Source organism: Zalophus californianus, chromosome 5, assembly GCF_009762305.2.
Source record: "Zalophus californianus isolate mZalCal1 chromosome 5, mZalCal1.pri.v2, whole genome shotgun sequence".
Classification (NCBI taxonomy): Eukaryota; Metazoa; Chordata; class Mammalia; order Carnivora; family Otariidae; genus Zalophus; species Zalophus californianus.
The window spans coordinates 1,192,325-1,207,175 of record NC_045599.1 but is presented as its reverse complement, the minus strand read 5'-3'; the positions used below and the strand labels follow the sequence as shown (position 1 = coordinate 1,207,175).

The 14,851-nt window shown below is 35.2% G+C and overlaps 1 protein-coding gene across 1 annotated transcript; it reads right to left on the bottom strand.

Moving 5' to 3' along the window:
* Positions 1-12,681: 12,681 nt before the first annotated feature.
* Positions 12,682-13,608, bottom strand: LOC113938913 (putative olfactory receptor 2B8). Its single transcript, XM_027624393.1, has one exon. It carries the CDS (start codon positions 13,606-13,608, stop codon positions 12,682-12,684), a length of 927 nt encoding a protein of 308 aa, XP_027480194.1.
* Positions 13,609-14,851: the final 1,243 nt, after the last annotated feature.

Sequence of the window (14,851 nt, the reverse complement as noted above, 5' to 3'; positions counted from 1 at the left end):
AAGACAAGTTTTTAATTTCAATGAAGTACAGCCAATCATTTTTTTCTTTCATAAATATCATGGAGAACCCAAAGTCATCTAGATTTTTCCCAATGTTAATCTCTAGGAGTAATAGTTCTGCATTTAATATTTATTTTTTTAAAGACTTCATTTATTCATTCAAGACACAGAGATACAGAGAGAGAGAGAGAGAGCACGAGCAGGGGGAGAGGCAGAGGGAGAAGGGGGCTCCCTGCTGAGCCAGGAGCTAGACATGGAGCTTGATCCCAGGACCTGAGCTGAAGGCAGATGCTTAACCATCTGAACCACCCAGGTGCCCCTGCATTTAATATTTAGGTCTATGATCCATTTTGAGTTAACTTTTATAACAGTTATGTCAGTCTACATTTATTTTTTGCACATAGATGCCCAGTTCCAGCAATATTTGTGGAAAAAAACTATCACTTTCCATTGAATTATTTTTCTTTATTAAGATAGTTGCTATATTTGTGTGGGTCTATTTCTGGACTATCTTCTGCTCCATTGATCTACTTATCTATTCTTTAACCAACATCCAACACTACACTGTAACTCTTTATTGCTATAACTCTATATTATGTCTTGAAGTTGTAGAATGTGAGTCTGCCAACTTTGTTCTTTTCCTTTGAAATTGGGTGGCCATTCTGGGTCTTTTCCTTCTGAATATCAAGTTTAATCAGTTTGTTGATATCCATAAGATAATTTGGTGAGATTTTTATTCAGATTGCTTTAAATCTATATATCAGTTTGGTAAGAACTGACATCTTGATAGGCTGGTTCAACCTTTTAAAAATCAATGCAATCCAACATATAAAGAGACAAAAGAAGAGCCAAGTAATCATATAAACTGATGCAGGAAATAAAAACACATTTGACAAAATCAAACACCCATTACTAATAAGAATTCTCAGTATACAAGGGATACAGGAAAACTTTCTTAACTTTATAAAGAATATCTATGGAAAATCTGTAGCTAACAATCTACTTAATAGCTAGAAACTAGAAACTTTCCTACAAAGATCAGGAACAAAACTCTGTTTCAACATTGTACTGGCAATCTTAGGTGATGCAATAAGACAAGAAAAGGAAATAAGAGATGTAAGCTTTGGAAAGGAAGAAATAAAACTGTCTTTGTTTGTAAATGACTTAACATCTACATAAAAAATCCAAACAAATTAACAATAAGAAAAAAATTCTCCTGGAACAAATAAGTGATTATAGCAATGTTACAATATGCAGGCTAACATACAAGTCAAACACTTTCCCTAAACCAGCATTGAACAAGTGGAATTTAAAATTCAAAACACAAAAAAAATAAAATTCAAAACACAATTCCATTTACATTAGCACCCCCAAAAGTGAAATACTTAGATATAAATCTAAGAAAATATATTCAAGATCTATATTTGGAAAAGTTCATTAAACTTTGTTTTAAATATATTAAAAATGTAAATGGGAGTGCCTGGTTTGCACAATTGATTAAGTGTCTGACTCTTGGTTTCAGCTCAAGTCATGATCTCAGGGTCATGAGATTGAACCCTGCATAAGACTCTGCTTAACACAGACTAAGTTTCTCTCCCTCTCCCTCTGTCCTTCCCCACTCTCTTTCTCTTTAAAATAAATAAATAAATCTTTTAAAAATGTAAATATAAGATCTAAAACCATAAAACTACTAGAAGAAAACATAGGAAGGAATTTCTTTGATGTAGATCTTGACAATTATTTTTTGGCTATAGCTCCAAAAGCACAATCAAGAAAAGCAAATTCAACAAGTGGGACTATTCCAAAGTAAAAAGCTTCTACAGAGCAAAAGAAACAATTAACAAAATTAAAAGGCAACCTACAGAATTGGAAAAAAAATTACAAACCATATATCTGATAAGGGATTAATACCACAGTATGAGGAACTCCTAGAACTACATAACAAAATAAAGAACTCATTTAAAAAATGGGCAAAGGACCTGAATAGACTTTTTTTCCCCAAAGAAGTCATCCAAATGGGCTACAGGTATATGAAAAGTTGCTCAACATAACTAATCATCAGAGAAATCCCATCAAAACCACAATGAGATATCACCTGACACCTGTTAGTATGTCTATCATCATAAAGAAAAGTGATAAATGTTGGTAAGAATGTGGAGAAAACTGAAACTTGATGTACTATCAGTGGAAATGTAAACTGGTACAGCTAGTATGGAAAACAGTATGGATATTCTTTTTTTATTATTTAATTTTATTATGTTATGTTAGTCGTCATACAATACATCATTAGTTTTTGATGTAGTGAGCCACGATTCATTGTTTTCGTATAACACCCAGTGCTCCCTGTAGGATATGCCCTCCTTAATACCCATCACTGGGCTAACCCATCTCCCCACCCCTCCCCTCTAAAACCCTCAGTTTGTTTCTCAGAGTCCATGGTTTCTCCTGGTTCGTCTCTCCCTCCGATTCCCCCCCCCTCATTTTTCCCTTCCTTCTCCTAATGTCCTCCATACTATTCCTTATGTTCCACAAATAAGTGAAACCATATGATAATAATTGACTTTCTCTGCTTGACTTATTTCACTTAGCATAATCTCCTCCAGTCCCATCCATGCTGATGTAAAAGTTAGGTATTCATCCTTTCTGATGGCTGAGTAATATTCCATTGTATATATGGACCACATCTTCTTTATCCATTCATCTGTTGAAGGGCATCTTGGCTCTTTCCACAGGTTGGCTATTGCAGACATTACTGCTATGAACATTGGGGTGCATATGGCCCTTCTTTTCACTACATCTGTGTCTTTGGGGTAAATACCCAGGAGTGCAATTGCTGGGTCATAGGGTAGCTCTATTTTTAATTTTCTGAGGCACCTGGATAGTCTTTAAAAAATTAAAAAATAGAACAACCTTATGATCCAGCAATCCTATGTCTAGGTATTTATCCAAAAGAAATCAAATCATTATCTCAAAGGGATCTGTAGACTCCTAATAGATTATATAAAATATACACATATATACATGACCTGTATTGCACATATACAATGGAATATTATTCCACCATGAGGAAGAAGGACATCACTCCATTTGTGACAATATGGATGAAGCTTTAGGGCATTATGCCAAATAAGTCAGAGAAAGACAGACAGTATATGATCTCACTTATTTGTGGAATTTTAAAAATCTGATTTCAGAGTCTCAGTTTAAATATTTTACTGAATCAATATAGGGAGGAACTTGGGAAGATGATGAGTAGGAAGATCCTGAGCTCACCCTGTCCCACATTTATATGTAGATATCATCCATATCCAAGTCAGGGAACCAGAGAGTAATCTGAAGACTGGAAGTACAAACTCCACAACTAAATATAAAGAAGAAGCTGCATTTAAAAGGTTAGGAAGATCAGAAAGGCAGAGGGAGACTGCCTGCTGGAGGAAGGGAGCTGCATGCATGGAAAGGGCAGAGAAACAGGCCCTTACACCAGGAAGCTCACATGGAGAAAACTAATTCCCATGAGATATGGCTTTGAAAACCAGAGGGCCTGAATTCCATGGGTCTGTATAACCATTGGGACATGGAGCCTGGAGCATTCAGTGTCAGCTGACTCAGCACTGGGCAAGCAGAGAGGGTGGATGAGAGCTGGGTCACCATCCTTAAAGAGACAGCAGCCTGCACAGGGAGATAACATAACAAAGAGCAATTTACACAATGTTGGGAGCAAATGAGAGACAAATCTGTCTTACTGATTTTGGAGCTTGTTGCAGGTCTTCTTCAAAAATGAGGGAGCAGGAAGGCACCATTTTCCTTCCTTGACCCCAGCATAAACACAGGGCTATAAGTGGTAAATTGTACTGGACAAACACTTGCTACCTATCCTGTTAGCACTGTGTCACATCCATAAGTGTTCCTAGGAACTCGAATACTCCAAGCTTGACAGCCTTGGCCCTGGGCTGAGGACAAATTTTGTTAAAGATCTGCACACAGCCCAGCTGCCAGGTACACAGCTGTCACCACATGCTACACCAAGACTTGTGTGTGCAGCTCCCAGCCACTCCTATGTCTAGGTATTTATCCAAAAGAAATCAAATCATTATCTCAAAGGGATCTGTAGACTCCTAACAAATAGATTATATATAATATACATATATATACATGACCTGTATTGCACATATACAATGGAATTGTCACCTAGTGTGCAGCTCCCAGCCACTGCAGCATCTCAGGTGACCCAGCATAGGACTGGTGGCCCAACACAAATTTTGCTAACATTGACAACCTGATTCAAAGTTCCCCAGCGGGCACATCCCCCAAGAGCTGGCATGCCTGGGTCCCATTAACATCACAAAGAGCAAACAAAGCCTGAAACAGGCGAAGAATCAGTACAGATGATTGCACTGAAAGGAAAAGTGACTCAGACACAAGAGCAGGGTGTAAACAAGACACATAGGAACTCTTCTGAAGTGCTAGTTTCTGATAACAGGAGACACCGCACCATAGAGCACTTCAGGACCTCTTCTGCATAAAATCTGACTTTCAAGGGCAGAAGACATAGCTGAATTTCTTAACACAGACAAAAAGACACAGAGAGGCAGATAAAATGAGGAGAGAGACAAATTTCTCCCAAATGAAAGAAGAGGACAAGGCCATGAGAGATCGAAGCAAAACAGATATAAGTAACAAGCCTGGCAGAGGATTTAAACCAGTGATCATCAGGATATTCAAATGGTCTTGAGAAGAGTGAAGGACATGAGTAAGACCCTTACCACAGAGATGTAGCAGAGATAAAGGGCTCAATAAACAAAAGGAGAAATATGCTTGATGGAATGAATAGTAGGCTGGAAGAAGCAGAGGAATGAATTCATGGTCTAGAAGACAGAGCAATGGATAGTAATCAAGTTGGAAAAAAAAAGAAAGAGAAAAGAATTATGTAAAACAAAAATAGGGAACTCAGTGATTCCACCAAGTGTGATAACATCCTTATTATAGGAGTCCCAGAAGAGAGAGAAAAGGAGGCAGAACATTTATTTAAATAAATAATTTGTGAAAACTTCCATAATCTGGGGAAGAAACTGATATCTAGATCCAGAAGGCACAGAGAACTCTCATCAAAATCAACAAAAGCAGATCCACATCAAGATATATCAAAATGGCAAAATATAGACATAAAGAATAAAATTTAAAGCAGCAAGACAAAAGAAAATAGGAACTTACAAGAAAAAACCCATAAGGCTAGCTGGAGATTTCTCAACACAAACTTTGAAAGCCAGAAGGGAGTGGCATGATGCATTCAAAATGCTGAATGGGAAAAATCTGCTGCCAAGAATATTCTATCCAACAAGCATATAATTCAAAACAGAAGGAGAGATAAAGAGTTTCCCAGACAAACACAAATAAAGGAGTTCATGACCACTAAACCAGTCCAGCAGGAAATATTAAAGGGGACTCTTTGAGTGGAAAGGAGAAGCCAAAAGTGGCAGAATAAAGTTAGGAAACACAAAAGCAGTAAAAATAAATACTTCTGTAAAAAATCAGTCAAGGAACTCATAAAATAAAAGGATATAAAAATAAATTTAAATTAAAATTTAAAAAATTATAAACTATAACAATACATAAAATGTGAGGAGAGGAAGAGTAAAGACTTAAATGACCATCAACTTAATATAGACTAATATAAGTAGAAAAGTTTATATACAAATCTAATGGTTACCATATATCAAAAACTACTAATAAATACACAAAGAATAAAGAGAAAAACATCAAAATATATCACTGAAGAAAATCAGCAAGTATGAAAGAAAGACAAGAATCAGAGAAAATCTTCAGAAACAACCACAAAATAAATAAGAAAATGACAATAAATGCATATCTATCAATAATTACTTTGAATGTAAATTGACTAAATGCTCCAATCAAAAGAAATAAGGTGACACAATAGATAAAAAAAAGAAAAAAAAAAGGCCCATCTGTATGTTGCCTATAAGAGACTCATCTTAGACCTAAAGACATCTGCAGATTGAAAATGAGGAGATGGAGAAGTATTTATCATAAAAATGTATGTAAAAAGAAAGCCAGAGTAGCAATACTTATTTTGAACAAAATACACTTTAAAATAAAGATCATAACAAGAGAAAAGAACAACACTATAAAATAATAAAGGGGACAATCAAACTAGAAGATATAAACAATTGTAAATATTCACACACCCAACATAGGAGAACCCAAATATGTAAAACAGTTAATAACAAACATAAAGGAACTAATTAATAATAATAGAATAATATTAGGGGATTTCAACAATCCACTTACATTGATAGATCATCTAAACAGAAAATCAAGGAAACAATGTCTTTGAATAACCCCCTAGACAAAAAGGACTTAACAGATATAATCAGAACGTTCCATCCTAAAGCAGCAGAATACACATTATTTTCAAGTGCACACAGAACATTCTCCAGACTAGATCACATATTAGCCTGAAAAACCAACCTCAACAAATTCAAGATCAAAGTCATCTCATGAATCTTTTCTGATCATAACACATTGAAACCAGAAGATAACCACAAGAAAAAAATCCCAAAAGGCAACAAAAAATGGAGGTTAAGTAGCACACTACTAAACAATGAATGAGTCAACCAGGATATAAAAGAAAAAATTAAAAAGTACATGGAAAGAAATGGAAATGAAGACACTATGGTCCCAAAACTTTGGGATGCAGCAAATATAGTTCTAAGAGGGAAGTATATAGCAAGACAGGTCTATCTCAAGACACAAGAAAAACCACATGTAACAATCTAACATTGTACCTAAAGCAGCTAGAAAAATAACAACAAACAAAACCCGAAACCAGCAAAAGGAAGGAAATAATAAAGATTAGAGCACAAATAAATGATACAGAAATTTTTAAAAAATCAATGAAACCAGGAGGTGGTTCTTTGAAAAAATTAATAAAATTGATAAACCTGTAGCAAGATATATCAAGAAAAAATGATAAAGGATTTGATTACATAAAATCACAATTTGCCAACAAATTGGACAACCTAAAAGAAATAGATAAACTCCTAGAAGCATATAAACTGCCAAAACTGAAAAAGGAAGAAATAGAAAACTTGAACAGATCAATAACTAGCAAAGAAAATGAATGACTAATCAAAAATCTCCTAACAAACAAAAATCCAGGACCAGATATATTCACAGGTGAATTCTACCAAACATTTAAAGAAAAGTTAATACCTATTGTTCTCAAACTGTTCCAAAGAATAGAAAAGGAAGGAAAACCTCCAAATTCAGTCTGAGACCAGCATTACCCTGATACCAAAACCAGATAAAGACTCCACCAAACAAACAAACAAAAACTACAGGCCAATAACCCTGATGAACAGAGATACAAAAATTTTCAACAAAATACTGGCAAACCAAACCCAACAAACATTAAAAACATCATTCACCATGATCAAGTGGTATTTATTCCTGGGTTGCAAGGGTGGTTCAATATTTGCAAATCAATCAATTTAATACATCACATCAATGAGAGAAAGGATAAGAACCATCTGATCATTTCTATAGATGCAGATAAAGCATTTGACGAATTATACCATCCATTTATGATTTTAAAAAATCCCTCAACAAAGTAGATTTAGAGGGAACATATATCAACATAATAAAGGCCATATGGGAAAAACTCACAGCTAATATCCTCGATGGGGAAGTATTGAGAGCTTTTCCCTTAAGATCAGGAAAAAACAAAGATGTCCACTCTCACACTTTTATTCAACATAGTACTGGAAGTCCTAGCTGCAGGAATCAGATAAATAAATAAATAAATAAATAAATAAATAGTCATCTAAAACAATAAGGAAGAAGTAAAACTTCCACTATTTGCAGATGACATATAACACTTTATAGAAAAACTGAAATTCTCCACCAAAAAACTGCTAGAACTGATAAACAAATTCAGTAAAGTTGCAGGATACAAAATTAATGTACAGAAATCTGTTGCATTTCTATACACTAATAATGAGGCAGCAGGAAGAAAAAATAAGAAAACAATGCTATTTGCAATTGCACCCAAAATAGTAAGATACCCAAGAATAAACCTAACCAAAGAAGTGAAAGACCTGTACTCTGAAAAGTAAAAAAAAACATTAATGAAAGATATTAAAGATGACATGATGGAAAGACTCCATGGTCATAGATTGGAAGAACAAATATTTTAATATTTTTTAAAAGTCTAATTAGCCAAAGCAATCTACACATTTAATGCAATCTCTATCAAAATACCACCAGCATTTTTCACAGAACTAGAATAAACAATTCTCAAATTTGTATGGAACCACAAAAGACCCCAAATAGCCAAAGCAACCTTAAAAAAAGAAAAGCTGGAGACATCACAATTCCTGACTTAAAGGTATATTACAAAGCTGTAGTGATCAAGACAGTATGATACTGGCACAAAAATAGACACATAGATCAATAGAACAGAATAAAAAAAACAGAAATACAGAAATAAACACACAACCATATGGTCAATTAATCTTCAACAAAGCAGGAAAGAACATCCAGTAGGAAGCAGTCTTTTCAACAAATAGTGTTGGGAAAACTGGAGAGCAACATGCAAAAAAACGAAACTGGACCACTTTCTTATACCATACACAAAAATAAATTCAAATTAGATTAAAGACCTAAATTTGAGACAGGAAACCATTAAAATCCTAGAAAAGACCACAGGCAGCAACCTCTTTGACATCAGCTGTAGCAACTTCTTACTAGGTAAGTCTCCTGAGGCAAGGGAAAAAAAGTCAAAACGAACAATTGGCACTTCATCTAGATAAAAAGCTTCTGCACATCAAAGGAAACAGTCAACAAAACTAAACGGCAACCTACGGAATGGGAGAAGATATTTGCAAATGACATATCTGAGAAAGGGTCAGTATCCAAAATATACAAAGAACTTACACAACTCAACACCCAAAAAACAAATAATCCAATTTAAAAATGAGGAGAAATAGGAATAAACATTTCTCCAGAGACATATAAACACATGAAAAGATGTTCACCATCACTTTCCATTTGGGAAATGCAAATCAAAACCAAAACCACAATGAGATATCACTTTACACCTGTCAGAATCACTAGAATCAAAAAGAGAAGGAATAACAAGTACTGATGAAGATGTGGAGAAAAAGGAATTTTCATGCCCTGTTGTTGGGAATGCCAAATTGGTACAGCCACTGTGGAAAACTGTTTTTCAGTTTTCAGCCGCATATCAGTTATCTACCTTTCTTTAATCTCTGCTCTCCGCTAGGGAAAGCTGATCCCTATGGACTATAACTCAGGTTTATTTGCTTGCTGAATTCTAGTTGAAGTTCCTGAGTCTAGGCAATTCAAGGCACCAGGAAGACATGAACAAATTTAGAAGGAAAGCCATCAGGATAATTTCTCCCTACTCTGTCTCTGTTTAAATACATCTCTGAGAGTAGCAACATCCCTATAGCATGCTCAGAGCAGCTGCATCCACAGTTCTCAATCACCCTCTACATGGATGACGCTTGCTCCTTCCCTTTGTCTTTCAACGGGGAACATGCTTCCCCCTGAGGCTAATTTCTTGATGCCCCACCATCCCTTCTGTATTCCCAGATTCCCACTCAAAATGGTAGATATATCTTCATTAGACATTAGAGTCATTGTATCTAAACCATCCAAGATGATTTCTCTTATATGTAAAGTCCCTCTTCCCCCCATACTTAAATGATTTCTAATTGTATCATTGAGCCACCAACCTACCAGACTACTTTTTGCCTAAGAAACTTAGCCCATCTAACATTTAAACTGTAATTGCACAGAGTTCCTCTTCCTTGCACCAAAACTCACTCCACTGTCCTATATAGGTTTTATATTAAATGCAACTTCCTCTGGGGATAAGTCCCTCTCAATACTGTCAGTTTTGCATTGTCTGTAAACCCCCATTGTAATCTCTCTCTCTCATTTTAATTGTCTTCAGAAGTAGAGTGTTCTATGGTATTCTTCACTGATCATAAGAATTATATTTCTAGAAAAGTATTAGTTTAAAAAATTATGAGCACTTATTAACACTGAAAATACATAAATGAAATATTTATTAAATCCAAGTAAACCTTTTTAAATTATTATCAAATAGAGTTTATACAAGTTTTGCAAAGATGAGTCAATCACAGTAAATATAAGATACAATTCATTAGAATAATAGCCTAAAAGAAAAATTTCACATAATTTTTTAAGTAAATACAGGGGGAAAAAAGCATCTGGTAGAGTTCAATGGCAACTTGTGATTTTTTTTAAATCTCAGAAAACCAGAAATGAAATGGAAATTCTTGTATCTATTAAGAAATATATGCCAAAACCAACTTTTAATAATATACTTAGTGGAAAAAACTTGAACACATTACTTTTAAGACTTAAAAAAAAAAAGATTGCTTGCCATTCTGCTCTCTACTAATGGCCCAGGTCAATATAAGATAAGGAAAAACATGGTTAATGCACAATTCAAAATTATGAAATAACTAACTGAGTTTTAGCCTTAACTTGTTATTGCTGGTATATAAGGAGTGTGTTTAAGGTAGCATTGTTATATAAATGTTTATTTATGTTTAATATAGCATTGTTACCTGACCAATTTATTGAAGCTAATCATTATTTATTTGATTCATTCAATTATTCAACAAGTATTTATATAGCCTATTGTAAGCAAATGACACTCTCTTTTAAGTTAGACTAGAAATGATGGTAAACTAATTTGAAGAACACTAAGGAGACATATCCATGGATATAATGGTTGATTGGATAAGGAAAGTGAGAGAAGAGAGGATTCACAGATGTCTCGTATGTTTCTGGTTGAGGCAGCCAAGCAGAAGGAGAAAAGTTTTAGTCTTTTTTCTTGCTTTATTGTGTATTTTACAGGGACATAATGGTTTCTATACTGAAAAAGAATACTCATTGGGAAAGTGACAAAAGAACTTCAGTAACATGTGAAGTGTTCGGAGCTATGAACAGTCCTGAAAGTACTACTCCTATGGAGTAGGGATGTAATTCATAATGGCTACTGCTTATTCTTAGTGCATGTGGCAGCCTATTGCCTGTCAGTGATATTATAGCTATTTTCTTTTCCACAAAGACAGAGAGGAATGCCTATAGGAATTAACTAGAAAGTAACCTCCCAGTTTTTTAGTCAGGTTCGCTTTTAGCAAAATATATTCATGGGATGTAAAATACAAATTCATCCCACCTTACTATGTCCATATACATCAACTTGATCAACAAAGTTGATTTGTTGAAACAGATTTTTGCAAAATTTTTAATTAAATTTTAAAAATAAATACCAGGATTGTGAGAAGAGTTGGCATCATGGTGCCAAGAAATAGTTTAAATAATTATGCATTCATTCAAAGAAGTTGTACACCATATACAGACAATCCAGACTTACAATGATTTGACTTAAAAATTCTTGAATTTACAATGGTGCAAGAGTGATTCATAGAAATCATACTTCAAATTTTCAATTTTGATATTTGTCAGGATAACATGTAGTCTCATGATGCTGGGCAGCAACAGCAAGCCAAGGCATAGCCCCCAGTCAGCCACATGATCACGAGGGTAAAGAACTGATACATTCACAACCATTCTGTACCCGTACAAGCGTTTTACTTTCAGTGTAGTATTAAATAAACTACATGAGATATGTAACACTTTATTATAAAATGGGCTTTGTGTTAGATGATTTTGCCCAATTGTAGGCTATTGTAAGTGTTCTGAGGGTGCTTGAGGTATGTTCGGCTAAGCTATGATGTCCAATAGTGTCCAATAGGTCAAATGTATAAAGTGCATTTTTTACATAAAATATTTTCAGTTTATGATGGATTTATTGGGGTGTAATCCCATTGTAAATTAAGGAAGACTTGTGGTCTATTCCATATGTTGAAAATGTTTAGGTAAAGGGAAGATTATATTTTCAAGGGACATTTTTTTTTTCTGGCTCTGCAGGCCAAAGACCAAATCAATAACACTGAATTAGTAGAAAGGCAAATTTCCAGTTTAATCTAATTGAAAAAAAAAAAGCATAATAAGCATATATTTCAAACCGTGGGATAAAACATTTTATTCAAACAATATGCAAACAAACTTGAATGACTACTACTCAAAGGTATTTGACAGGAATTTGTATAGTAGATAAAGCCAGATGTCCTCTAAGGTCCCTACCGACTTGGAGATTGTATACTTCTAAATAAACTATCTAAAATTAAAGTAATCCCCCAAAATTATATGTAGAATCGCTCATGTTTTATATTTTCAGGTGATAAAACACTACTTTGTCTAACTCCATCTTCAAAATAGACTCTCAGCTCTGTAAGATGGGTATTTTTATACCCACTGAAAATAATAATGACAAAAAAAGAAATTACGAGTTGACCATTGTTATGTAGCTAGTTATTGGTAGAATGAAGATAGACATAGGTGAACTTCTCACTTACCTAATCCTTGTAAATAAGCTATAAAAATATAATAACATGATTAAATGAATTCTGACACGGGAGTTTGGCTACTCAGAAATAAAATAAACTTGACCAATTTCTTCAGAATTAAAAGCATCTCATGAATTGTTTGCATTAAGCAGTCCTCCAGTTTCCATCATCTCTTCAAACTCCTTTTTCTTTAATCTTTCCCTATCATCTTCCTCAGTGCCCCTTTCATGTCTTTGTTACGTAATGTGTAGATGAAGGGATTTAGAGCTGGGGTGACAATTCCATAGAGCAAGGCCATGAACTTGTCCTGGTTCTGGAAGGTGGCTGCTGTGGGCTGCAGATAAGCGGCCATAGCAGTGCCATAGAAGAGAAACACCACCACCAGATGGGAGAAGCAAGTCCCTAGGGCCTTTTGGCGACCTTCATGGGACTTGATCTTCCACACAGCCTGACCAATGCAGCTGTAGGAAATAAGAATGAGAGTGAGAGGCACCAGGAGTAAAAGGGCACTGACCAGGAAGAGTTCCATCTGATTAAATGTGGTATCCACACAAGCCAGTTTGAGGAGAACTGGTACTTCACAGAAGACATGGTCTATGACATTCCTTCCACAAAGAGGAACCCGTGTGATGAGCACAGTCTGTACCAGTGAGCTAGCCAAGCCAGTCAGCCAGGTGGTGGCTGCCAGTTGCCAACAGATGTGTGGATGCATGAGAGTGGCATAGTGCAAAGGCCGGCATACTGCCATATAGCGGTCCACAGCCATGACTGCAAGGAGAATGCATTCTGCGGAACCCATGGCCAAGGACACGTACAGCTGACCAACACAGCCACCATAGCTTATTATCTTTCCTGGGCCCTGCAGGTTAAACAGCAGCTGGGGGACTGTGCTGGTGGTGTAGCAGAGGTCCATTAAAGACAAGTGGGTGAGGAAAAAATACATTGGGGTGTGGAGCCGGGGATCCAGATGAGCCAATATAATGATGGCCATATTGCCAAGCAGAGTCAGCAAGTAGAAAACCACAGTGATAACAAAAAGGGTCATCTCTAACAGAGGCTGCTCAGAGAAGCCCAACAGGAAAAATCCACCAAAGGAGCTGGTATTAGGAATAACCATTACTTTTCATTGCATATATGAGACTGAATAGAAATCTGTCATCATCTTTCCTGGGTGCCAACCTAAAAGATGCAAAGAAAGCACATTCCTCTCTGAACCATAAACAATCACTTAAAATTTAAACCCTCACCCCTCTCTTATGCCTACATTAATATTTTCTCCCTGCCTTCCTTAGAATTTTTGTCATTTGCTTATTTTATACATTTACATTGTCTGGGACCTCGACTACTCCCATTTTCTTTTACCTCTGCCTTCAAATATGCATATATATCCCATATTTTGAAAAATTGAGAACAGAAATTTTCATTCTGAATGTTGCTAAGGACTTCATATATGTTGCAGCATGCTCGGAGCTTTGTCGGAAGGTTCCATCTGCCAGATCCTTATTGCCAAAGAAATTCCTTAAACATGATCATAACATAGAATAGGCAGGGAAATGAAAGTACATTTGACCACTTTAAAATGGATTATGTTGGTGTACTCACAATGAACACCATCTATATTTTACTTTCCTAATATTTTTTAATTGGTTTATACTTTCTGAAAATTTAATTGAACTATAAATGTGTTGTGTCACACATTTTGCCTACATGATAACATTCATATATTGGAAAAGGACAAAATTATTTAAAATATTTACATGAAATCCAAATAATATTGTTTTCAAGTTAGCACACCCTCCATGACATAGAGTGAACAGATTGGTATTTTTGGATCTATGTGCAAATAATTCATTCAATTAATTGACATAAGAGAAACATATATCTGGTAAAATACTGAAAAAAAATCGTATGAGCTTCCCTTAAATCTAGTTAATAATATAAAACTTTATTCAATTATGTATTTATTACAAAAGAGCCATAAATAAGTGATTGCTTTATTTTCCACGAGCCTCTTGTCATGAGATCTATGGACACATACATATGAAGAGAAATAAGGGCATTGTCACTGACGTTGTTTACCTGAAGTCGAAAAGCAGATGCCAGCAAAGAGAAAATGAGTCTACTCTTGGAATAGACTCTCCCTTGTCTCTAAAATGAGAATATAAGGAAGTAAGGAAGAGGGATATATATTATGTTTACTTGGCTGAGGTCACTGGGGCAAAGAACCCCAAGGAAGTAATTAAGACATGTGTTCACTAGTGTATAGTTCATCAGGAATCACTTAGGGAAAAGGATGTCTGTAGGATACAAATTTTTGTCAGTCTAATCTTATTACTTAGCAAGAGGTTATTTGAACTTTT

What these genes read in the sequence shown, in the direction of transcription:
- LOC113938913 (XM_027624393.1), bottom strand. Translation starts at nt 13,608, where the DNA reads ATGGTTATTCCTAATACCAGCTCCTTTGGTGGATTTTTCCTGTTGGGC.